The sequence below is a fragment of the Leptosomus discolor genome, chromosome 4 (assembly GCF_034619465.1).
Source record: "Leptosomus discolor isolate bLepDis1 chromosome 4, bLepDis1.hap2, whole genome shotgun sequence".
Taxonomy (NCBI): Eukaryota; Metazoa; Chordata; class Aves; order Leptosomiformes; family Leptosomidae; genus Leptosomus; species Leptosomus discolor.
Window position 1 is genome coordinate 17,873,917 of NC_141394.1, and position 22,118 is coordinate 17,896,034.

The following is a 22,118-nucleotide window of genomic DNA, read 5'->3' on the forward strand; positions in this document are numbered from 1 at the left end:
CCGATACTGCCAAGGTTCTAAAATAGCCAAGTTACTAACACACATCATGGCTTAAAAAAAGGACAATAACCACTGCTTCCTCCTCTAACTTACAAGGCAAAAGATATAAATAAAGAACAAAGCCATCTTTTTTCATGTCACATCATCTTTCACATGCTGATGAAGGCAGAACAGACAACTGTTGCACGGAAAATACCATTCCTTACTTTTAAGATAGGCAGCTGAAAGTTATTTTTACGTATCTGTGAAACTTGTGTGACATTTGCATAGAATCCTTAACTATAGGCTCTTTTCCTTCTTGCCTCCCTGAACCACCTTACTTTATACAGAAACTGATTTTTTTTTTAAACAAGCTATTCTTTTTGTTTACCTTCATTTTTGTCTATAGTAAGGATCAAAGCTTTCACTTTAGGCGAAATTACTTCTAGCCTTTTAACCTTGTAAAAACTTTATGGGAAGATGGTGAGTGGCAGGGCTTACAGGTGCAGGAAGGCATTGGTTGGGATTTTCACACCTTTCACCACGTCTGAAGGGATCACTTTAGTCTCAGTTTCCTGACCTAAGGAAATTGGTTATCTTGCTATAAACCACAGCTTTGGTGCTGAAGTACTGCATACGCATCCCAGCAAAGGGCGAGTTTTGTAGTGTTTAACTGACTCCATGCTGCTTGATTTTAACGTGCTTCTAAAAACTGAGATGATCTTAATCACAAAGTAGAAAAACAGTACTGCTGCGACGTGTTACAAAGCACTATGACTGCGTTGCAGTGAACTCCATACAAAAATGGGATGGTTTATGAAGCAAGCTTACTAGCTGTCTGCAAAGCAATACATCCTTGTTTTCTTCTTGGAGAGCAAGTGCAAGACAAGGGGATCTCTCACCTATCATCTTTGAAGCATCGGATTTGGTTTTGTAAATCCCCTTTTACTTGGGGTGCTAAGGGAGCCCTTCCAGACAACCCCTGCCTTGCTGTGTGCGTGTCAGCTGAAACCTTACTCTGTTCAGCTGTGAGGTACACTCTGTGCTGAGAGCAGCTGCCACACTAACGAGGCCGAGGGCCGGGTCCTGCACTTGGGTCACAACCACCCCATGCAGCGCTACAGGCTGGGGGATGAGTGGCTGGAAAGCTGCCCGGCAGAAAAGGACCTGGGGGTGTTGGTTGACAGCCGGCTGAACATGAGCCAGCAGTGTGCCCAGGTGGCCAAGAAGGCCAAGAGCATCCTGGCCTGTATCAGCAACAGTGTGGCCAGCAGGAGCAGGGAGGTGATCGTGCCCCTGTTACTCTGCACTGGTGAGGCTGCACCTCGAGTGCTGTGTGCAGTTTTGGGCCCCTCACTGCAAGACAGACATTTAGGTGCTGGAGCGTGTCCAGAGAAGGGCAAGGAAGCTGGTGAAGGGTCTGGAGAACAGGTCTTGTGAGGAGTGGCTGAGGGAGCTGGGGTTGTTTATAGTCTGGAGAAGAGGAGGCTGAGAGGAGACCTTATTGCTCTCTACAGCTACCTGAAAGGAGGTTGTAGTGAGGTGGGGGTTGGTCTCTTCTCCCAAGTAACAAGTGATAGGACGAGAGGAAATGGCCTCAAGTTGCACCAGGGGAGGTTTAGATTGGATGTTAGGAAGAATTTCTGTACTGAAGGAGCAGTTAAGACATTGGAACAGGCTGCCCAGGGAAGTGGAGTCACCATCCCTGGAAGTGTTCAAAAGAATATCACAGTACAGGAGGAGGGTTTTGCTGACACATTGTCAGTACTTTGTGAAGCAGATGGCTTTATTACTCACAAACCTACTTCCCACAGTACACTGTCCAGTTTGTAGAACAAGCAACTGGAAAAAACAGCCATTGACCTTTCTTCACTGTGCAGGTTTAAGTTACAGAAGATTGAAAGGATTGTAGTATTTTAAGACTTTAACTGATTATTCTCCTGTAGCTAGTGCTGAGAAGATGCACAGGGACAGATGACTAAAAATGGTTTACATAATCTCTTCCTTTATATTGCTATATGTAGTTTGTACTCCAGCTTTTGTGCGTTCCTTTCTACAGTATGAGAAAAGGTGTGCACAACCTCATCATACACACACTTTTGAATTAGTAACTCAAGAATTTTTGCACTGTTGTCACAGAAGAGCTGTAAGTTAGGGGGATATTTATTAATTAAACCTTCCTCCAGAGAGATTCAGCCTTCTTAAAATAGGAGTCGGTTCTGTAGCCTGACATTCTTGGTAAGCCTCCCTCTTATGCAGAAAACAGCTTCAAAGGTTTTTAAAATGAGGAGTGCAGTCAGTACATGGTACATGAGTGGGATATATTGAACTGGAAAGTTCCCTTACATTTTGAAAAATCTGGAGACTCATTTGCACAATTTCAAGGTGATCTATTTTGAAATTATTACACTGAAAATAGGGCTGTGTCACCAAAATATAGAAAGTGGCAGTTTTACTTGGACTAGGATTTACACTGCTACTGGTGTCAGATGTTACACGCAGCAAGAAATCTTAAGCTCCAAAAGATGAAGGGTTCTAAAACCTGATTGAGCCTTCTCATCCACAAATGTTTAGATTCCAATGTGCATTTCTATACGCCAGTTGCAAAGATGCTCAGATTCAGTATTTAGTCGTCCAGGAAAAAGTAGTTTCCACTCTTCTTTTGTTCCACATCCTTAGGAAGAGAAAAAAGGTCAATGTTACTTGAAGTAGTCTTTGGCAGACTTCAACATAGCTGAAATAAAATATAATTAATAATAAATTACATATGATAATAAATAATAAAGTAATTTAAACTCATTTCTACTTTTCTTCTTACTCGTTTCACATGCTGTTTTCCAGCACAGCAAAACTACCAGGTTAGTCTTCGTTTTGTTGCTCACTTTAAAACTGGGCTTTATATTAAACAGTCATGGCTTCTTTACTGTAAAGGTGCTTCTCTCTTACCTTGATTGAATTGAGTTTGTTTATTCTTGGTCTGTAATTGTTGGGGTCTCTTCTAAAAGTGATTTCAAGTTGAGATAAAAATTTATTCATTCCAGCCAAAAGCGTCTGTGGACTGTTAAGAGAGAAGAACATTGCAGCTACGTTTGCAGAAGTTCTATGCTCGGCAGATTAAAGGCAGCTTTGATCTCCACCCTGAGCTCATTCAAGTCTGGTAACACAAGTCAAGCTGTATTTGACATACCAGGATGGGCTACATGTTCAGTCAAATCATGTCTCAGATGAGGAGTTATAGCTACTGCTCTCACCTTTCAGCAGTATCTCAGCATGGTGCTACCTTGACATTCTTCCTACTTTCTATCTAGGTGTGCTGGCACACTAGTTAGTCACACTCAAAGAAAAAACAGAGTTGCACCATTAGCAAGGTGTAACAAAGACCATAACATACACTGGTCCTGAGAAACGGTTGTATGAGCATGATTTTACTTCAAACGAGTGTGTTCTTAGAAGGAATACCATCAGAGCCAGGCTAGCACTGCATTGTAAACACAGTAAACACATTGCTAGACCCAGGTGTTTACTTCATCTGGCTCATGTTAAGTACTTGGTAATCATACTGTTCTAAAAGCCTCGTTTCTAATAAGGCTGCTCCTCAGAAAGTCTCTGCAATTCACATGAAATTATTTGCAGGAACAAAAGCACATATCAAAAGGGGCAGCTTTGAAAGCAAAAACTCACAGACAGCGTACATTACCTGTTGCTGTCAAGCCTTGCAAGTCACAAGATGTGCATATCCTTAGTACACTGCTCACTTATTTTCCTAAGCATAGTTTACAACTGGTCCTTGTTTTTCATTCGTTACAACCCACGCTGCTTATTTGTTCTCCTCTGATTGTAATGTAATCAGTGCAGTTGCTTAAGGCTAGTTTAAGCCAGGAACTGGTCGAGTTTTTTGAGGGCTTGGTTACATTCTCCAACTCTGCCTCAGCTCTGTGTCCAGGCAGCCCCTAAGTGTGGGTCAATCCCCTTTTCTTTTCCTCACTTCAAAGCAAAAGCCAGACCCTCAGGACACTGTTAGGCCACTTTAAATGCAGCTTAAATTTCCATGGGCAGGATGCTTCACCTCCTTACTTTTGTTGATGCTTCTGACAAACAGCTTATTTCTACCTTGTCCTCCTTCATCTTGCTTACTAATCCAAACAAGTCTCTTACCTGTTGGCAAGTGTGTTCTTGGAAGGAATACCATCAAAAACAATCACACGATCAGCAAGATAGGTAGCCATGATAAAATCATGTTCTACCACAAAAGCTGTTTTTTTAGCATGGAGAATGAAACTGAAATAGAAATTAAAAAAAAAAAGTTTAATGTAAACTTCTTGTAAAACTACTGAAAATTTCAGGTGTTTTTCCAGTCACGTATACTTTACCGTTTAATGACTCGAGCAGCCATTAGACGTTGTTCAGAGTCCAAATATGCTGAAGGTTCATCAATTAGGTAGACATCTGCCGGTTTACCAAGACAAAGAGCTAATGCAACGCGCTGCAACTCACCACCAGACAACGTCTGAACCTATTGGGGCAGGGGGGAATAAGGCCGTATTTAGTTCAGGTACGGGTAGAGAATGGAAGACAAAGAGTTAGGATGTTGTCTCGGGCAATAAATACCTCCTGGTCAATGATGTTTTCTATCTGAAGAGGTTTCATGACATCAGTTACAAACTGGGGGTGTGTATAGGCATCTCTGATCTTCTCATGCAGTAGCTGACGGACACTTCCCTGTTAAAAGAAAAATGTTGCCACTCGGTTTCATGCACCACACCACAAGGAAGCAAGAGGAAACAGAATTAATAGAGCTTTTTGTTCCAGGCTGAAATTCTACCTGTGTGCCAAGAACATGCTTTCTGTAGCAAACACAATACTTAATAAATAAGGCTTAAACGTACTGTAGATTTAGGACTGATCTTCTGTGGTTTGTAGCTGACATTTAGAACCGGGACCTCACCTACAGAAAGATAAAATTTATAATGAAAACAAGAGCCTTTCCGGTATCTTCAAAATAGGTTTCAACTAAAGTATTAAGCACTACCTCCTTCATCAGGTGTAAGTCTTCCTGCAAGCATTCGGATAAACGTCGTTTTGCCAGTTCCTAAAATAAAATGCAAGTTACATATTACTTCAGCCGTTTCAGTAACTTAGATCTCTACAATTCACTGATACCAAAAAAAAAAAAAAAAAAAAAAAAAGAGAGAGACTTAATAAAGAATGCATTTGAAAATTAGACTGCTTGGAGAATTCCTACATTCACTTCCAGCAAGCAGCACTTGCTATTAGTTGCTTTTTCAAATGGAGGAGACATCTAAAGCTACAACAGCCTAGACTTGTGGCTAAGCTCACCAGGTCAATCACCGTCCTGCCAATCTACGTTCTTAAACTGGAGTAACGGACAAACACGATGGCATCATTAACATTCAGTAACTTCAAGCTCCCACTATTCAGACAGCACAAGGCCATGGTGTGACATCTTCACTAGGAAACAAGCAGCTCAACCTGACTCAAAAACACTAATTTTGAAGCCTGGCTCCCAGACTGAAAACAGGCTTTAAGAGCATATTGAGGGCTGTAGAAGCAGTTTCCAACAAGAATTGCACTTACCGTTTTCTCCTAACATCACCATAATTTCAGAATCTGTGAATTCTCCAGCTACTATGGATAGTTCAAATTCTCCCATCTTTTTTTTCATTCCTGGATATTTGTACATACACATCTTTTTAACCTCTTCTTCGTTGGCCGTCTCAGCCACTTTAAATACCAGAGATGCATCTCGGAACCTTAGATTTTCTGTTGGAACATAGCCATCTAAGAAAATGTTTATGCCTATGAAGGGAGGAAAAAAGATCATTAAAAAAGGTCTACAACAAAGCAAGACAAGACAAATTTCAGTTCTTGGCTGTGAACTCCAATCAGATTAAGGAGAACACAGGATTTTAAATGGCATTTTAAAAGAGGCAACAAACCCTCCTACCTGAAACTGTGTACATTATGCAAATCCAATGAAGAGAAAACTTACTAAAAATCACAGAAAGGCTATAGAAGCTCTTCCTGAAAACCTAGTATTAGTAATGCCTGTAGGGTTTAAAGAAATTACTGCTGTTGGACCCATTCTCACAAAAACATCTATAACTGAGTCTCAGTGCTACAAGTGCGGTCAATTCAGTGGAACACTACATACCTCTGTACTGTGAAACTGTCTCCTGCCCTTTCTCTACTATTTATAGGGTCTTTTGTGTTACTCCGCTGTTTACAAAACACCTGCAAGTATCAAAATTATGTCCATAGCAAGAGACAAAGGGCATTTCACACTTAAGAATTTTGGGCTGAGTTTAAATTGAGGGGATCATGTAAAACAGCAATTCTGCACAAAACAGAACAGCAGTTTTTTAGGTACTGAACTATAACAGGAAGAAGACATGTTCACGTAACAGACAACTAGCATTTTGGTACTTTTTTTTATTCCTTCCATAGATTTTTTTTTTGTATGTTTAAAAAGAGAAATATGGCAAGAATTACCTTCTCTTACGCTGAAAGGCATAGTAACCACACCATAAGCACTTGGCACACCATACAGGCAGCAGATAAAGTCAGAGAGATAATCTAACACACTTAGATCATGCTCTACAACAATAATGTACCTGAAAAACAGAGCCAGAGAGATGCTTTTATACTTCAATACAAACCATTTCTTCTTACTTTAGTCTTGCATAAGCAAAAGCTATCAACATGATTTTCATTTAACATGGTTTCTTAGCTTTACACTAAAGACAGAGAGAGTTCAAATCTCTGCTAAGCTTTTAACTGTCCAATAAACAGACATTGTGAATGACAAGTTGAAAGTCCATCTTCAGTGCAAACTGGCAGCTTCTTTTTATGTACAGCAAGCGGAAGGATATTGATTGAGTGGAGCAAAAATACTTAGCACATTTTAAGAAAAAACATCATCTTTGTGAGAAGGGGACAGAACAGCAACAATCAGGTGAGAAATAACCACCTATATTTTCACATCCTTATTACAAAAGTTACCCCGTTGTAATACAGAAAGTACAGGAAATAAGTTTCCAAAGTGCAAAGGAATAGAATATTACTGACTTGGAGTATTTAAAACATCTATTCATGTACATACTGAGAAGTCAGCACTTCTGGGGAGATGGACTCGATCTTTCTTCCCTCTGTAAACAGTCACCTATTATTACAGTCTAGCAAAACATTTAAAGTTTGTATTTACCTGTCAGGGTTTATTAGGGATCGAATAGTAATGGCAGCCTTCAAGCGCTGCTTGACATCTAGGTAGCTAGAAGGTTCATCAAACATGAAGCTAGCCCCAAAAGAAAGAACAAAGTCTTAGAGAATGCAAGCGTTCAACATAGTCAAACCTAATAATAACATTTCAGCCATTAAATACACAGAAAAAGAAAATTATTATTTATATTAAGAAAGAGACAGAAAATGAGAATTATGTACTGCGACCTGCCTTGAATCCGTGATGACCGTCACGTGAAACTGTTAAAACGGTTCGATTTAAGTATTACTTTGCCAAAAGCTTGGACAAAGTTATCAAATGTTACACAAGAAATCAGCAATTAGTTAGGAATCCCATGCACTCAGTTCTGATTCAGCTTAAATTTAACATGAACCGAGAAGTGCAAAAATACTTTAGGAGACTGGAAGAAGGACACCTTCCAAAAGAGAAAAACAAAACAAACAAGAAAACTGACACCAACAAAAAAAACCCAGAACCCAAACAACAATAACAAAAAATAACCAAACAAAAAAAACCCCAAACCCCTGTAACTCTTCTGATCTTCCTTTCTTGGTCCCAAGGAGTCAGGAAACAGCATAGACTAGACAGTAATTTCCTGGTTGCAAGACAGAGGAAGAGGGACACAAGTCCCGAAAGGTGGGGAAGGATCTGTCTGTTTCTCATTCAGAGAGGCTAACTGAGGTACGCTGTCAAACAGGACGCATTTACATGGGATTAGGGAAAGGTTATGAAAGTGTGATGCTGAAGTTTAACATGCGTCTCTGAAATGAGCTATTTCCAGTCACATGAATTCAAGTATAAAAACCCCAGAGAGTATATATGGAGTAAACACGGATCTCGGCTGCTAAGCTGGTAAAAACAGTTTTTTAAAAATCCTTTTGTTCAAATATTTCAAACAAAAGTATTATTTCTAACAATTAACTGTAAATTAGAGGACCATATTCTGAGACAGATTATTAGAAGCAATGCGTAACAGAAGTAAATTAAACATACATATCAGCCTTCTGAATGCAAACAACTGCACAAGCAAATCTCTGAAGTTCTCCTCCTGAAAGGTCCTCAACATTTCTTTCTTTCAGATGGGTTAAGTCTGCAAATAAGTGGTTAATTTTAGATACATTATAACCAACACAACAATTCATATTTTTATTACCTACAGAAACATGTATAATCACAGCAGACACCCTACACAGAGAAAAAACAGAAAGAAGTAAAATAAGTGTTCAGTTTATATAGAAGCATCATAATGCTATTTGTAAGCCACAGCAAGTTACAGCTTCCCTGCAGCATTGGCCGGTTAATTTGTATGGTTGCTTCTTATCATGCAAAAGGATTACGTTTCTATTTGGTTTTCCACCATGTATTTGGTAAAGATTTTTGGCCCTAAAAAGAAACTACACCAGTTTAAAGTGTTTCCTGTTAGACCTGGCTGAAGAGTTCTGATTTTCAGGAAAAGCAAGTTCCCCAAACATGACAGCAAACAGGCAAAGCCAGTATTTTCTCACCAGAACATACATTTCAAGAATACACTGTGTCACTAAGAAGTTAAGCCAGACCCAAAGGCCACACTTTTGGTGGCATGATGCAGCCCCACCTTTACCACCCAAATCTACCAAAAAGAACCCTGTTGCTAATTTAACGACACCTAAATTAACACCTAAATTTAATAGCAACTGAATTTAAAACACCTACAAAAAACTACCAGGGCTGGACTATGCAGATATTATTCTTATTCACAGCATTGTTCTGAAGTCAGTATTACTCCTATTGTAATGAGCTGCATAGAGCTGTTCTTGGTAAAGAAAAAGTAAAGGGGTTTTTGTACTTGGGTAATATTTTTTATACGCAACAGTTCTCACAAGAGAGGATGCTAAGATTTTGCCAGTTGTATGCAAGAGCAGCAGATGGTAATTGGAATTTTTCCAGATTTAAAAACAAACACTTCCTACCATTAAACAGAAACTGCGTTGGGTTCTGTTAACTAGCATGTATTGATTAGTTTGCCTTTGCCACTAGGAAGTATTATTTGCATTGGTTCAGATATGCTTACAGCAAGCCCTACGCTTTAGAGCATTTTTTTTTTTACTTGGTTTAATTTAAATCTACTATCACAGGAGTAGTAACTTTATTTTTCAGTAAATATGAATTTCTCAAATGAAGTTCAACTTCACAAAACTACTTACCCAGCTGCTGACATACAACAGTTTGTGTCTTAGTTTCATCCTTCCTATCCAGAATTGATCCCACTGTTCCCTGTATGATAAATAATAAAAACCCCACAACATTATTTTGACATTAAAAATTTCAGGCAGCAGTGGATTTTTGACATTGAATTACGCTGCTAAGTAAAATCTTTAAACACAGGAGAAGTATTATAGGAGAAGCTCCCAGCTTTCTATTAGCTCATGAAATTTCTCACCTTTGCAGCTTTAGGGATCTGGTCCACGTACTGAGGTTTAATGATAGCTTTCAGGTCATCTTCCAGGATCTTGGTAAAATAATTTTGTAACTCAGATCCTCGGAAATAAGTCAAAATTTCTTGCCAGTCAGGTGGATCCTGTGACAAAAATTAAAGCCTGTGTTCACTTATACCATTCTAAAAACATCATAAAAATATCTAATTTTAAAATTCTGATCAACACAGCAAATAGAATATGCTTGCAAGATTAAATAAAAGCCTGGACAAAAGCTAGTTATCAAACCTATGTTGCCTCTGCAATATATTCATTAAAAAATTAGAAAAAATTATAAAGTTGCAAAATGGAGGGCAGAAGTTCAGATTTTTTTTCCCCCCAGGTACACTGTCACTGGTCCTTTCAAGAAAAAGCATTTTAAATTTGCACCTAGGATACCCAAAACTGTCCTTAGACAGTGAAGAAGCTACAAGTAAAACTACTTCATGGGGAAAATGACAGTATGGATCAGCATAACTGCTCTTATTAGCTATCTGATCTAGCTAATCCAAAGGAAAAGGGTTGGACTGACAAAAATCAACTTGCACAAAAGATGCAATAAAATTTGGTCATGCTCTTCGCTTCTAACAAACATTTCCAAGAAAATGGAAGGAGATGACAAAAACAACAAAAAAAAGGAGCTACGCAGAACAATCAGGCAGGAAAAAGCCCCTGTGTACTGTTTCGGTTAACACAGCTTACTACTCCGAATGGTGCTGAGTTCATTGTTTTGATGGTAAACAGTACGGAAACAGAGCAACACAGCTGTATTTCCAAACCAAGCAAATACTCAGAGGAAATGCTTCAGAAGTTTTAGAGCAGAAGCAACACGGAAGATTCAATTCATACCACGCGTTTCTGTGGTCATGATTTGGCTCTTCCCAGGGAAGTCTGATTTCGGAAGCATGGTAATTCAATTAAGTACACATTCAGAAAGTCAAAAGTTTTGCTATTTCTGCAATACTACCACCTGAAACAAGAAGTCCACAAAATAATATAAACCAAACTTGAAACAGAATGGAAAACGTAGCGGGGAAATTACTATTTCTTTGCAGTTTTAAGTGGCAGCCATGAAATGAATAGTTTATTAAAAAGTTACTCTTTCAAATGAAGAAACTGATGAAGAAAGTTTGAAGACACTTGTTCCTGCAAGTCCTTCTTGAAGGACAAAAGTGAGCATCAGAATTCAATTGTCACCACGTCACCTGAAGGTGAGGTGGTGGTAACTGAAATGCCGTCTGAGAAGAAGAGTCACAATCACTATTATTTATGTCTTTTACCTAATAATATTCACTCTTTGGAGTAGTGCTAGTAGGTTAACAAACCCCTGTAAATTATTTTGCTTGCTGGCTGCAGCGTTTGACTTAGTGTAAACACACAGGAAAATGGATTATGATCTCCCACGAAGACCAGCAGATTACAAGTTGTCCTACGCCTGGTTCTCAAAAATAAGTATAAAAATTTCTAAGTCTCTAGCAACATGAAGAAACTAAGTATTTTCAGAACTCAGTATTGAAGTGTACAGTGGGAAATACTTTCAACAACAACTTATGATAACAACATGTTTTATAAGATATCACCTTCAAAAGAATCAAAGATAAAAAGGCCTGTGAGATCACAAGGATTCATGATAAGTGCTCATCAACGCTACAGCTGTTCAGATAAAGACAATGTTGAACTTAAAAGAAACTCTAAAACTTGAGGTACTTAAACACCTTGATGGGGAACAGGTAAATTGCACAGGGAAAAGCAGCTGACATTTTTAAGGACTGGTATAAAAAAAACCTCTTAAGTGTAACAAAGACAGAAACCTACCTCTGGTATTTATCTTTAGTGAGTTACAATTACTACTAGTATCGTTATCTTTCTTGAAAAATTCACAGAATTTACAAAAAAGCCTTTGTTAACAACATCCTTCTGCTATTGTTTCTGTGTGGAGTAGGTCACTGGCTGTTAAGAGGGAAAGTGTCAATGTCCTCACAAATTCTATCGCACTCACAGATACAAAAATTCAGTGAAAAAATACAACCACAGCTATTACAACGCCAACTCTGTCGCTGATACATACATCGTATTTTCCAAGATTTGGCTTCTGTTTTCCTGCTAAAATTTTCAAGGCAGTCGATTTTCCAATACCATTGGTTCCAACCAATCCCAGCACCTCACCTGGACGAGGAATAGGCAACCTGTACACAACATTGATAACTTCGGATTATATTAATGCCACCTGACACCAACATTTGGTGGTAAATGTTAGAACCTGTTTTCAGACTTTCTGATTATTTCAGCCCACTTTGTTAACCTGCCCACGTATAATTCAAATTAAATCAATATTCCTTAAGACCAGACGATCATAAGAAAGATTTTCGAGAAGTCTGTTCTTTAAGCAGGAGCTCTGTAAAATTAGCAATAACATTTTATTATAATACTTTTTAATAAGAAAAAAAAGTAATTAACAGTCAAAAAGGAAGCTACTGAGGTAATAACCATGACCACCTTGATGTGCACTATGTTTAGACTACCTAAAACTTGAATTTTTGTCTCTTTCACATTGATTTGAAAAGTAAAATACCTGTGAAGTTTGAAGGCATTGGCACAATATCTATGTGTTGTTTCTTTCTCCAGGTTGCTAGGTAAGTTAACAATTGACAAGGCTCCAAAAGGACATTTCTGTAATTGAAATAAATTTAGAGATTACTAGTGCAAACAATTTGTTAACAAAATGCTATATTGTGTACTGCATCCAGCTGGGCATTTTCAAAGCACTTCTACCAAATTACTTCACTTTCATTTACACAGTTAACTTCCCAAGGAAGTTCTATACCACATTTTTCAGCACAAATAAGGCACACTGTATATATGCTCTGGCTCTTTTCCAAAACTCTCTTTCTACTGCTAGATGTCTATAGCCACAAACAAAACCAACCAAACAAAACCACAAACAAAAAGTCACAACCCACACCCTGCAACCCAACCAGTTCAGTAAACCGACACAGTACCTCACTTGCTACGAACGGTATCTGTTAACATGGTCCGATTACTCGAGAAAACAAAACTGCTTTTTGAAGTTATAGGATGTATTATTAAATATAATAGCATAATAAGGAAATTTTATCACTTTAAATAAAGCAGCATAACTTTTACCTTGATGCAAATACCACAACCAATACAAAGTGTTTCTGAGATCCATGCTATTTTGCTCTGTGATGCGACTTCTATGCAAAGTTTTCCTGGTGAAAAAGAATAAGATTAACTCAAGACAGTTTCTGATGAATCAGAATTCTTGCCACTACTACTAAATTCCACAGAGGAACATGTAAATAATTAACGTTCACTGAAGCTTCAGATCATCCTAAGACCTGAAAAGTGGCATTATTACTATGAATTGTTCATGCTTTCAGTGATATTTCTACAGGCTTTATGAAATGAAGCATAAATGATGAACAAAAACCTAGCAATTATAAAAAACTAGCTCCTTCTAGCAGAACATTATTTGAAACTTTTCCAATTGCTTAAATACTTTGATCAATTACATCTCTTACCCATTCGAACCACAGGACAACTCTTCTTGCATTCTTGTCGGCATTTCTTTGGCTTACACTTGTCATGGTTGACAATAGCAATTCTTGTTAATTTGTCTGCCATAACGCACAATATAGGGTTAAACACATACACCAATTATGAGGAGTAGTGGGAGTCTTCCAGATCTGAAGGGGAAAAAAAAATAAATCCAAAAGGGAACACAATTACTGACAGCACAGAGAAGAACATACATATCTGAAGCTACTACTAGCAGAGTTCAGAGATGAAAAAAGCAAAATGATTTGATTTTTTTCCTCTTTTAAGCAAGATGGCAAACTGGGTAAACTCTCAGATACAAGTAGTATGGGTACTGATGTGTAAATAACTGCATAAATCTTTAGTAGCAGCTTTCCATTACATTACTATTTCTCCACTGTAAAATAAACCTGCGATTATAACTGAAAATGTATCTGTTTGAAAGCATGTCGTAGTAAGAACAGACGAATCTATACTGCTGCAAATTTTAGTTTCACAAGCTGCCTTTTGTCAAGTAACCTTGCTCATGCTACAGTGTCTGGTAAAGTCAAATTGTGACTACAACTATTACTCCAAGAACCTGATTATAATATTCATTTTGCAAACTGTATGACAGTATTCTATATTAAATGATTAAAATACTGTAAAATTTAAGCCAGTTTTCAAAATGAAAATCTGTAGTTGCGTAAAGGAAAGTAACCCAGGCAATGTGAACAGCCATACATGATGATGTTTGATTCTTTTATCTTGAGTTTTATTACTATTTGAATGACTACTCTTAACATTCTGCATTTCCTAAGATGGCAACAACTATAATATATTCCAGTAAAAATAAGCAAGACTTTTAATAAAATTACTTTATTTTTAAAAGACAAGGTCTTGGGAGTACTAGACGATTACATTTTACTGAAATTACAAAAAAATGCACCCCAAGACGTGAAATTACTACTTGTATTCCTCTACATAACTGTCTCTTCCTGAGCTTAGATATTCGCAATGCTCTGACAAGCACTGGATTGTACTGGGAATTTACGTCAACAATTGTCGCAAAAGTAAGGGAAGGACAAAGATTTTAAACGTAAACCATGACAGATAAAAAATGGTGGAATGTATTTTAAAATGCATTTATATTTCCTTTACCATATTCATGCATAGTACTGAGAATAACAATAATAATGACTTCACCTTCCTATGATACACCTGAGGACAACTCCCTCCACTTGCTCCTGCTGCAGAACAACAAAGACAACAGAACTATGAAGCTCTCAGCAGTTTACAAAATATTACAGATGACAAACAGATTTTTTATGTCTAAAGAAAGATGATAAAGTACAAAGCATTTCCAATTCAACACCACTAAATAAAGTGATGGCAGCTCTAGGGATGATGCCAATTCAAAATCATTTCAATTCAATGCAGTAGATATCAGTAGTTCAAAGACATAACTGGGAAGGAGTCTTGAAATACTTCAGGTTTCCACACAGTCTGCAGGTGCACCTTCTTCCAAGAAAAGTATTCCAACGTTTCTTACTAAAGAAAGTATTTTCTGTTGGATGTCCAGCTCATCTTTACTCCATCAAACTGAAGTGTCCTGCAGTGGTTTAGAAGCTATTTACTACATACGGCTAACACATGAAGAAAGGTTGTGACTTTCAGTCTCCCGAAAGAAACAAGAATAAAACAGGTGTATGGCACATTTATCCTGTTAAACCCCATCCTTCCCTAAAACCACCTGTGAACTTTAGTTGGAAGGAATCCTACAGATACTACTGTAATGTGAAAGAAAGGAGGAGACTGGCATCTAACAGAGAGCAACAGTCAGAAATAAAGATGTTACTGTATCTTTAAATCAATTATTACCATAGTTACGAATATTTTAAGTGGTTCCTTTAAAAAGTGGTAGTCTTCCTTCTCTTTTCAATTTCCAAAGTATTTTTAAATTAATGTCTAAAGGTATTCTTCAATCAGATATAAATGAATTTAATTATTAGTCATGCTGCCAACCTTACCTTGGCAGGTTCTACTTTTAATATTTAAAAATTTTTTTCTTTAGTCTTTTAACATTTCCTAAGCCAGAAAGTCGTAACAACATAGCTGATGTTTTCAAATAAATGACTGAATACTTTAAAAAAATTTTCAAAGTGATTTTACAGTTCTGTACCATCAGACCAGATTGACAAAACAGGGCTGATCATTGCAGTTACATCCATAGGCCAAGCCAACAGACATGGAACGATCTCACTTGAATACATTTTGCTTACATAACAAAACAAGAAACTGAAAGTCTTGTTCTTAAAAACTGTAAGTCTGTTTAAGTCAAGGCAATTTTCTACGAGATGAACACTGGATCTTGTCAGCACTTCCAATAAAGCCACATTCTTTGGGACCACATCCCAGTGCCTTTCATAGAAGTGCTGTAGTTTGCAGTGCATTCAGTATCTGGGGGCAAATCACTCTGTCTTGGCTTTCCCAAGGGAAGTGCCTAATCCGGGTCAGCCCCTTCTCCAACAATGCCTGGGTGGCTGAGCACCCAGAGCAGACAGACCACATTGTCTATCTTGCGGGCCCGGCTTTCCCCGCTAGCTGTCTCAGCTCTAACTAGCATGTAAACTATTTCCAGGGGTTACAAAAGCAAGCTCTAGAAGACAAAGCTGCCATGCATCAGGAGCTTGCCTCTCCTGTCCAACCTCCCAAACCTCTGGTCGCAGTTACTGCCTGAGCAGTACAGATAGCAAACCAAACTCTCTCCTCAGCCATCCACCCTTCCAGTCTGGAGTTCAGCTTAAAGCACCAAAGCAGGAGCTTGGGGTGAGGTTTGTTCTAAAAGACCAAGTTCAAATTTGGCTTCTAACAATTTGTTTTTCCCACCCACTCTTGGTGGGATGATAAGACTGAAGTTTACACTACTACTACGCAGGACTGAATCAGACTGTGGTTGGTAAGCAATAAAACAGCCTAAGATTCTTTTTTTTTCCTTCTAACTTACTTATATGGGAAAATACCCACCTGTGGTGAAGAGTTTTGAAGGGGTCACAGAAGTAACTACAGCAAGCATTTATAAAGTACTTGGTGGGGGGGGACACAACAGAACTAATGAACTGGCACGGAGACATACACTTGTGCTTCCCTGCTTCTGTCTACATGATCGAAGTGTCAGTTTATCCAAAACTCTGCAGTGGTCTTAAACCATTTTTAGTAAAAATTATTTGTGACTTCTGTCACTTCTGCAATATTGCCAGGACTGTCTTGATGTCTACGATGGTAATTGGCCACAAGAGAAAATAATAATTTCTGCTTAGAACAAACAGTCTACAGCAAATTAAACCACACTGTCCAAAACCAGACTGAACTTGAGTTACATATTTATATGCAGTTACTTTGGCAGCATCTAACTTAACACACCAAACAGGATGGTCCGATTTTGAGGTGCAGAGAGCAGAACTCTCAGTACACTGAACACAGGTCAGCAACACATACAATATGCATGTGCTACAACAGCATACCAGTACTTGCTAAGTATAGTCAGCAGTTTAAGGGCAGGAGAAACTGGTATATTCAGAAGCGTTTAAGTTCATGCCCGTATTTCTGCTTTCCAAACCAAGAACGGAACAAAAACAAAATGCGAAAACATTAATTTGTTACTAACTACAGAGTAAATAATTTTGAATTAGTGAATTCTCAAAGAGTGACAACAGAAAATCTTTCCAGAACAATGGACTGACAACACAGATGAAAGAATGAGAGGAGTAACTACTGCTAGTAAAAAAAGTTCTAAAGACCTTGACACTCATTTATTGAAGCCAAAAGCTGTCCATTCATTCCAATTATGACACTATATACAAGCAACTAAAACACATCTAAAAAAAGACACAAAATACATTATCACAAGCATTTTAAGTCAGCATTCTCAGGCTCTCTGACACAGCTGCTACTATCCCTGATACACCAGAAGAAATTAAAAAAAAAACACCCGCATGTAAACAGACCTTGCTACCTGTCACAAATGGCAAGAGCAATGTACAATCTATGGAACAAATGTAATGTACTTGATTTACTTACATATATATAAATACCGATACAGCTTTCTTTCACAGGCATTAAAGTTATATTAGAATTTACTAAGTAAAGTCAATTACGATCAAGAAGGATTTCTAATTGCCTTGAATTATTCAGACTTAAACAAAGAGACATTAAAAAAAGTACACAAATTAAGACTGAAACATAATCAGAGACAATGATGTGAAGGCAAGATCTGTGTTCAGAATTGAGCCATACTTCAGTTACTTCGTAGAAAACTAGTTAACATTTTATTAAATTACATTGCAACAGACATGGAAAGAAGCAAGAATGAGTAGCATTTACACTTTCCTCTGAAAATAATTAACCTTGAGAATTACCTCCCAATCAACTGCTAATTGACTACAGTCACCCCACAACACGAACAAGAAAGTTAAGAACTAGAATACCCAAAGAAAATTTACGTGAAAGACAAAGAACAGGTTTTCAAACTGCATATGGGAGATCGCTACATTTTTAAGTGTCAAAGCACAGACAATAGTAAACGCTACAAGTACAAACAAAATCTACTAAGAATTAAGAACTTGTCTATGCTTAAGGTTTTGAGATCTATTTTAGAAACTGAGACAATGAACAAAAAGTTTAAACAAGCCCCAAACCTCCCTACTGTATTTAACTCACTATATTACTCATGAGACATGACATGAATATGAAGATGAATACGTTAACATGAAAAGCATATGGTCAAATATACTGACACAGCATAATGAGTGGGTGTGTTTAGCTGGCGCTTGACCATATTAATTATAACTCAAGCTTTAATATTCCCTTTTTACACAAAGTAAAAAGCATTAGCAATCTACCATATGAAAACTACAGTATTTCACGACTACTTGTTTAAGACTAGACTTTAGAAAACCACAGCAGAGAAACTTAAATGAGAACTGGAAAACCGTCACAGAAACTTGCAGGTAAAATAACTTAAGTGCCCTCCAGAGAAGAAACACTACCGTGGTCCCAGAGAAAAGCCCTGCCGAGTTTTGGTTTTGTTTTTACACACACCTTGTAAAAAACAGCCTTACCCTATGACCTTATTAAACCTGCAAGAAGTCTTGATCTCCTCACCACACAAGCACGCACAGGGGTATTAACTTTCCCCCGAATAAGGCAAAACACGGCTTTTTTCCTGCAGCAGGGTAAGCCGCCTGCTTTCACAGGAGAAACCCCCCGGCTTCCCCTTCCCGCGGCCACCACGACGCGAGAAGCCCGCGTAGGGTCCCCACACGAAAGCGATGCCCGCGGCTGCAGCCAGCAGCTGACAGAAACGTTTTCTCTTCACCCCGCTGCTGCCGGGTGACGGCACAGGATGGCTGACAAAAAAAGCAAAGCCCTGGAAGATGACGTACAACTCGCCGGAGACGACGAACTGCATGTGCGAGCAGTGCCAGCCGGGGCAGGGACGGCCTCCCGCCCCACGCGGGCCCATCCTTCTGCCCGGGCTGTGCCCACACCGCCAGCGAGTCTCCGAATCAATGGGGCCTGCAGCCCGGCTCCCTCTGAGCCAGGTCGACAACGACTTCAGGACAGCTCGGCGCTGCCGCGCCGCCGGCCCACCCACCGGGCCAGGCCGGGAGCGGCCGGCCCTGACGCCCGGGAGAGGAGCGCCCGGCCGGCCCCGCACCCGTGGTGGGTGAGGGCGAGCCCCAGGGCCCGGCGCCCCGCGAGAAGGCCGCCCTCGGGCCGAGCCCAGCGGCGGGGGCAAGGCGGGCAGCACGGGAAGCCGGTGGCGTCTCCCAGCAGGGGGAGGGGACCCCTTCCCTACCCACCCTCTATCTCCCTCCCGTGCGAGAACGCCGGCATCCCCCCACCCGCCCCGTCGGAGGCCGCTTACCGGGAGACGGGGTAGAGAGCGAGGCGCCCCCGCTCCCCGGCCGGGCCGCAGCGGGGAACCGAGTCCCCTGTCCCGAGGGCCGGCACGCAACGTGCTCCCGCCGCCGCCGCCACCCGGCCAAGATGGCCGCCGCCCCCGCAGGGAGGGGCCTGGGCGCGCACCATAGAGAGAAAGAGAAGGAAGGGAGGCTCACCATAGAGATAGCGCCTCCGTTCAGAGAGAGAGCGGCGCCTCCCGCCACGGGGAGGGGCGGGGCGGGGGGGAGGGGCGGGGCGCAGAACAGCCGAGGCGGTGTCAGTCCGCGCGCTGGTGACGGCATCAGCGGGTGACGCCGGTCCCGGCTTCCCTCCGTCGCCCCGGGGCGCTCTGTGAGGGGGCGCCGGGCCGTTACGGCCCGCACCGGCTCGGCACTGAGGGGAGACCCCGGGGCGACAAGCCCCGCCCTGAGCCCCCAGCGCGCGCCGAGCTCCGCCTCTCCCCACGGCGTGCGCGCGGGTACCTGCGGGCGGGCTCCGCCTCGTCCCGTCCCCCCGCTCCGCGCCGTTCTCTTTTAAACTGAGCTCGCGCGGGCCTCTGCGCGTGCGCGGCGCGGCAGCTCTCTTGGCGGGCGGCTGTTCCTGCCGCCCCTTTGCCCACCCTGAGGGGATCCGTGTGGCGTCGCCCCTGCTGCTCCTCCGCCGCGGCCTCGCCCCCTTCCCCCTCTCACCCGCTTCAGCAGCTCCGAGGATCAGGTGGGGACGCTGCTCCGTACCGACCCGGGGGGCTGAGGGGGGGGGGGGGGAGGAGGAGGAGCGTAGCGGAGCGTAGCCGGGGATGGGGACGGGGACTGGGGGACAGGGCGGCTTCTCCAGCGTTTCGGCTCCAGGTGTCAGGGCAGCCGCGGGAGCTGTGGCCGGGTAGGAGCCCCGCTGGTGATGCGGTGTGCTCGTTAGCGTTTGGAGCGCCCGCCAGCTCGGGGCGAGGGGCCGGGGGGTGCTTCACCGGGTACCTCCGGCGGGTTCCTCTCTCAGGGCGTGCTTGTACGTTTGCGTTGCCCCCCCCCCCCCGCTGGGAGAGGGGAACATGAGCTGGTGTTTGAGCACGGCCGAGGTGTTTCGTGAGTAGGTGTTGCTGAGCTGCTTCCGATAATGGAGTGTTTTGTAGGCCTGGGGGACACGCGGCCGTAATACAATGTTGTAAAACTAAGTCATTATACTTAAAACTGTAATTAAAAGGCCTAAGAAGAAGTCGCGGGAGGGAGGGCTACCAAGAAGCCTGAGTGAATGCAGCTTGACTTGTCAAACTGACTTCATCCTCTGGTTGCTGTGTTTTTTTTAAAGAGTGCTTTTGCTTAATATAGGCCCTTGTAAGGAACAGCTTGTATCCTTACTGGGTAGCTTTGGAAGTCTGGGCTTGTAGAAAAATAATTTTTAAAAATTTATTTATTTATATTGATTAGGTATTCGTGTATAAAAATTGCTAATGAAATTCTCTTGTGTGGTTGCTCTAATTACCTTATTTTTACTGAAATATATTTGTGACAATGAAAGACTTAAGTAATTTTCACTAGTAGGTTTAAAGCAATATACTGAAGGCAGAGTGAAAAGAATAAGTGTTTAAAATTCTTTTGAAAGAATAATCTGAGAGATCAAATGTACAGGTAAGCTAGTTGTTGAAATGGGTTGCTACTGAACAGTTACTCTCATTAAATATTAATTAAACATTAGTATTTTAAATGTTCAATGCTACTGTATAACCTTCTGTCTGAATAAAAAAATAGGAAGCATAGTAAAGGACTAATTTCTAGATGCACCTTGAGATCTTTAAAAGCCTTAAACCATCAAGGGTCATCCAAAGAAAACGAGAGCAGGGAAAAGAGCTCATGAGGTAAAATGGCTAGTGCAAGTATGAAAATCGGGGAGTCTGGGTATGAAATCCCCTTCTGTTAAGAACAACTGGAAAAAGACTTATAAATCATGGATGCTGTGAAAATGCAGCCTTTGTTCAGTTTTGCTGGAAAAGTTTTAGTCAGATTCTTGCTAAAACTGAATAAAATATGATGGGAATGCAATCAGAACAAAAGTTTAAAAAAGGAAGCAAAGCTAGCTGAGCTTTGATCTTCTGAAAGGTTCTGAGGAGGGGTTTGGGAGGAGAATTTGTCAGTAAGTAGAAAACAATTGAAACCAATGTGCAAACAGAAAATGGACTTGTTTGGTTTGTTAAGAACAGACTGGATCAAACTTTTTACAGTAGCCAATGCAGTTAATGAGGAAGGAATAGAAGGGGTTTGTCTTGAGTGTTACGGGGTTTCTGCCATTGTCTGGGTTGGTGTTAAAAACAAGTGACTGAAATGTGGCCTAAAAGTAGTTTTTGTGGGGTCTTGTGTGGCTGGCTGAAAAATAGCTTTTGAAGCTTACTTGTAAATAACTCACTCTTAAACAGGGGTGTCACAAAGTGTCCTCCTGGCAAGTTCTGCTTTGAATGTATTTTCATCATTTTCTGTAATGGTGGAAACAAAATAGATAAGTTCGCAGGTTGGGAGGACTGCAAGTGTTGTACAGCTCAGGGTCAAAATGACCTTGAGAAGACTGATAGCAGACTGGGTATCAGTGTAATTAGCTCAGTTAGCAAGAACTGAAGGAGGAAAAATCAGAGGCATAATTAGTGGAAGGAGTATGGCTGAACAGTAAACAGTATCCCAAAAAAGCATTTGAGCACTGTAGTGCGTAGTAAATTACATATTAATCTGTGGTATGGTGTCCTTTTAACTAGACAAATGTTGTTTTGCCATACTAGCAGATGTGATTAAATATAACGACAAGGAAAGTGATTGCACTGCTCTGTTGATTAAGTGCCTTAGCTAAAATGGTAGGGCTGTTTTCTTAACCGTGGTAGGTAGGTCTTGAGACCGTGAGAATATTAGATTTATAAAACTTGGTTTGTGAGGGGAACCTGAAAGGTATAGGCACACTAGAAAAGAAAC

At 40.7% G+C, this 22,118-nt stretch overlaps 2 protein-coding genes across 4 annotated transcripts in view; one reads left to right on the plus strand and one right to left on the minus strand.

The window, feature by feature from the left end:
* Window positions 1-1,724: 1,724 nt before the first annotated feature.
* ABCE1 (ATP binding cassette subfamily E member 1) lies at window positions 1,725-19,213 on the minus strand. 2 transcript variants are annotated; one of them, XM_086463931.1, is made up of 18 exons: window positions 19,157-19,213; window positions 13,233-13,397; window positions 12,835-12,920; window positions 12,263-12,360; window positions 11,759-11,876; window positions 9,657-9,794; window positions 9,421-9,490; window positions 8,231-8,327; window positions 7,202-7,291; window positions 6,490-6,611; window positions 5,575-5,796; window positions 5,009-5,068; window positions 4,866-4,924; window positions 4,588-4,698; window positions 4,350-4,492; window positions 4,135-4,257; window positions 2,926-3,037; window positions 1,725-2,653 (listed from the first exon to the last, which is right to left on the minus strand). In XM_086463931.1, exons 2-18 carry the CDS (start codon window positions 13,333-13,335, stop codon window positions 2,606-2,608), a joined length of 1,800 nt encoding a protein of 599 aa, XP_086320057.1. In that variant the 5' UTR covers window positions 13,336-13,397; window positions 19,157-19,213; the 3' UTR covers window positions 1,725-2,605. The 2 variants fall into 2 exon arrangements, with proteins under 2 accessions (XP_086320057.1, XP_086320056.1); XM_086463930.1 differs by lacking the exon at window positions 19,157-19,213 and adding an exon at window positions 14,434-14,472.
* Window positions 19,214-19,770: 557 nt separating this feature from the next.
* Window positions 19,771-22,118, plus strand: part of ANAPC10 (anaphase promoting complex subunit 10) — a 41,758-nt gene continuing 39,410 nt past the window's right edge. Inside the window, exon 1 of one of the 2 annotated variants that reach the window (XM_086464215.1) lies at window positions 19,771-19,887. The gene's annotated coding sequence lies outside the window, so the exon portion shown is untranslated. The remainder of the gene's footprint in view (window positions 19,888-22,118) is intronic. The other variant, XM_086464214.1, reaches the window with a different exon arrangement.

Bases quoted from the DNA above. Each gene is read 5' to 3' on its own strand.
- ABCE1 (XM_086463931.1), bottom strand. From the start codon at position 13,335: ATGGCAGACAAATTAACAAGAATTGCTATTGTCAACCATGACAAGTGT. The intron at 4,699-4,865 runs GTACGTTTAAGC...TTCTTTTAACAG, and splicing joins AGATCAGTCCTAAATCTACA to GGAAGTGTCCGTCAGCTACT. The intron at 4,493-4,587 runs GTATTTATTGCC...CTGCCCCAATAG, and splicing joins AAAACATCATTGACCAGGAG to GTTCAGACGTTGTCTGGTGG.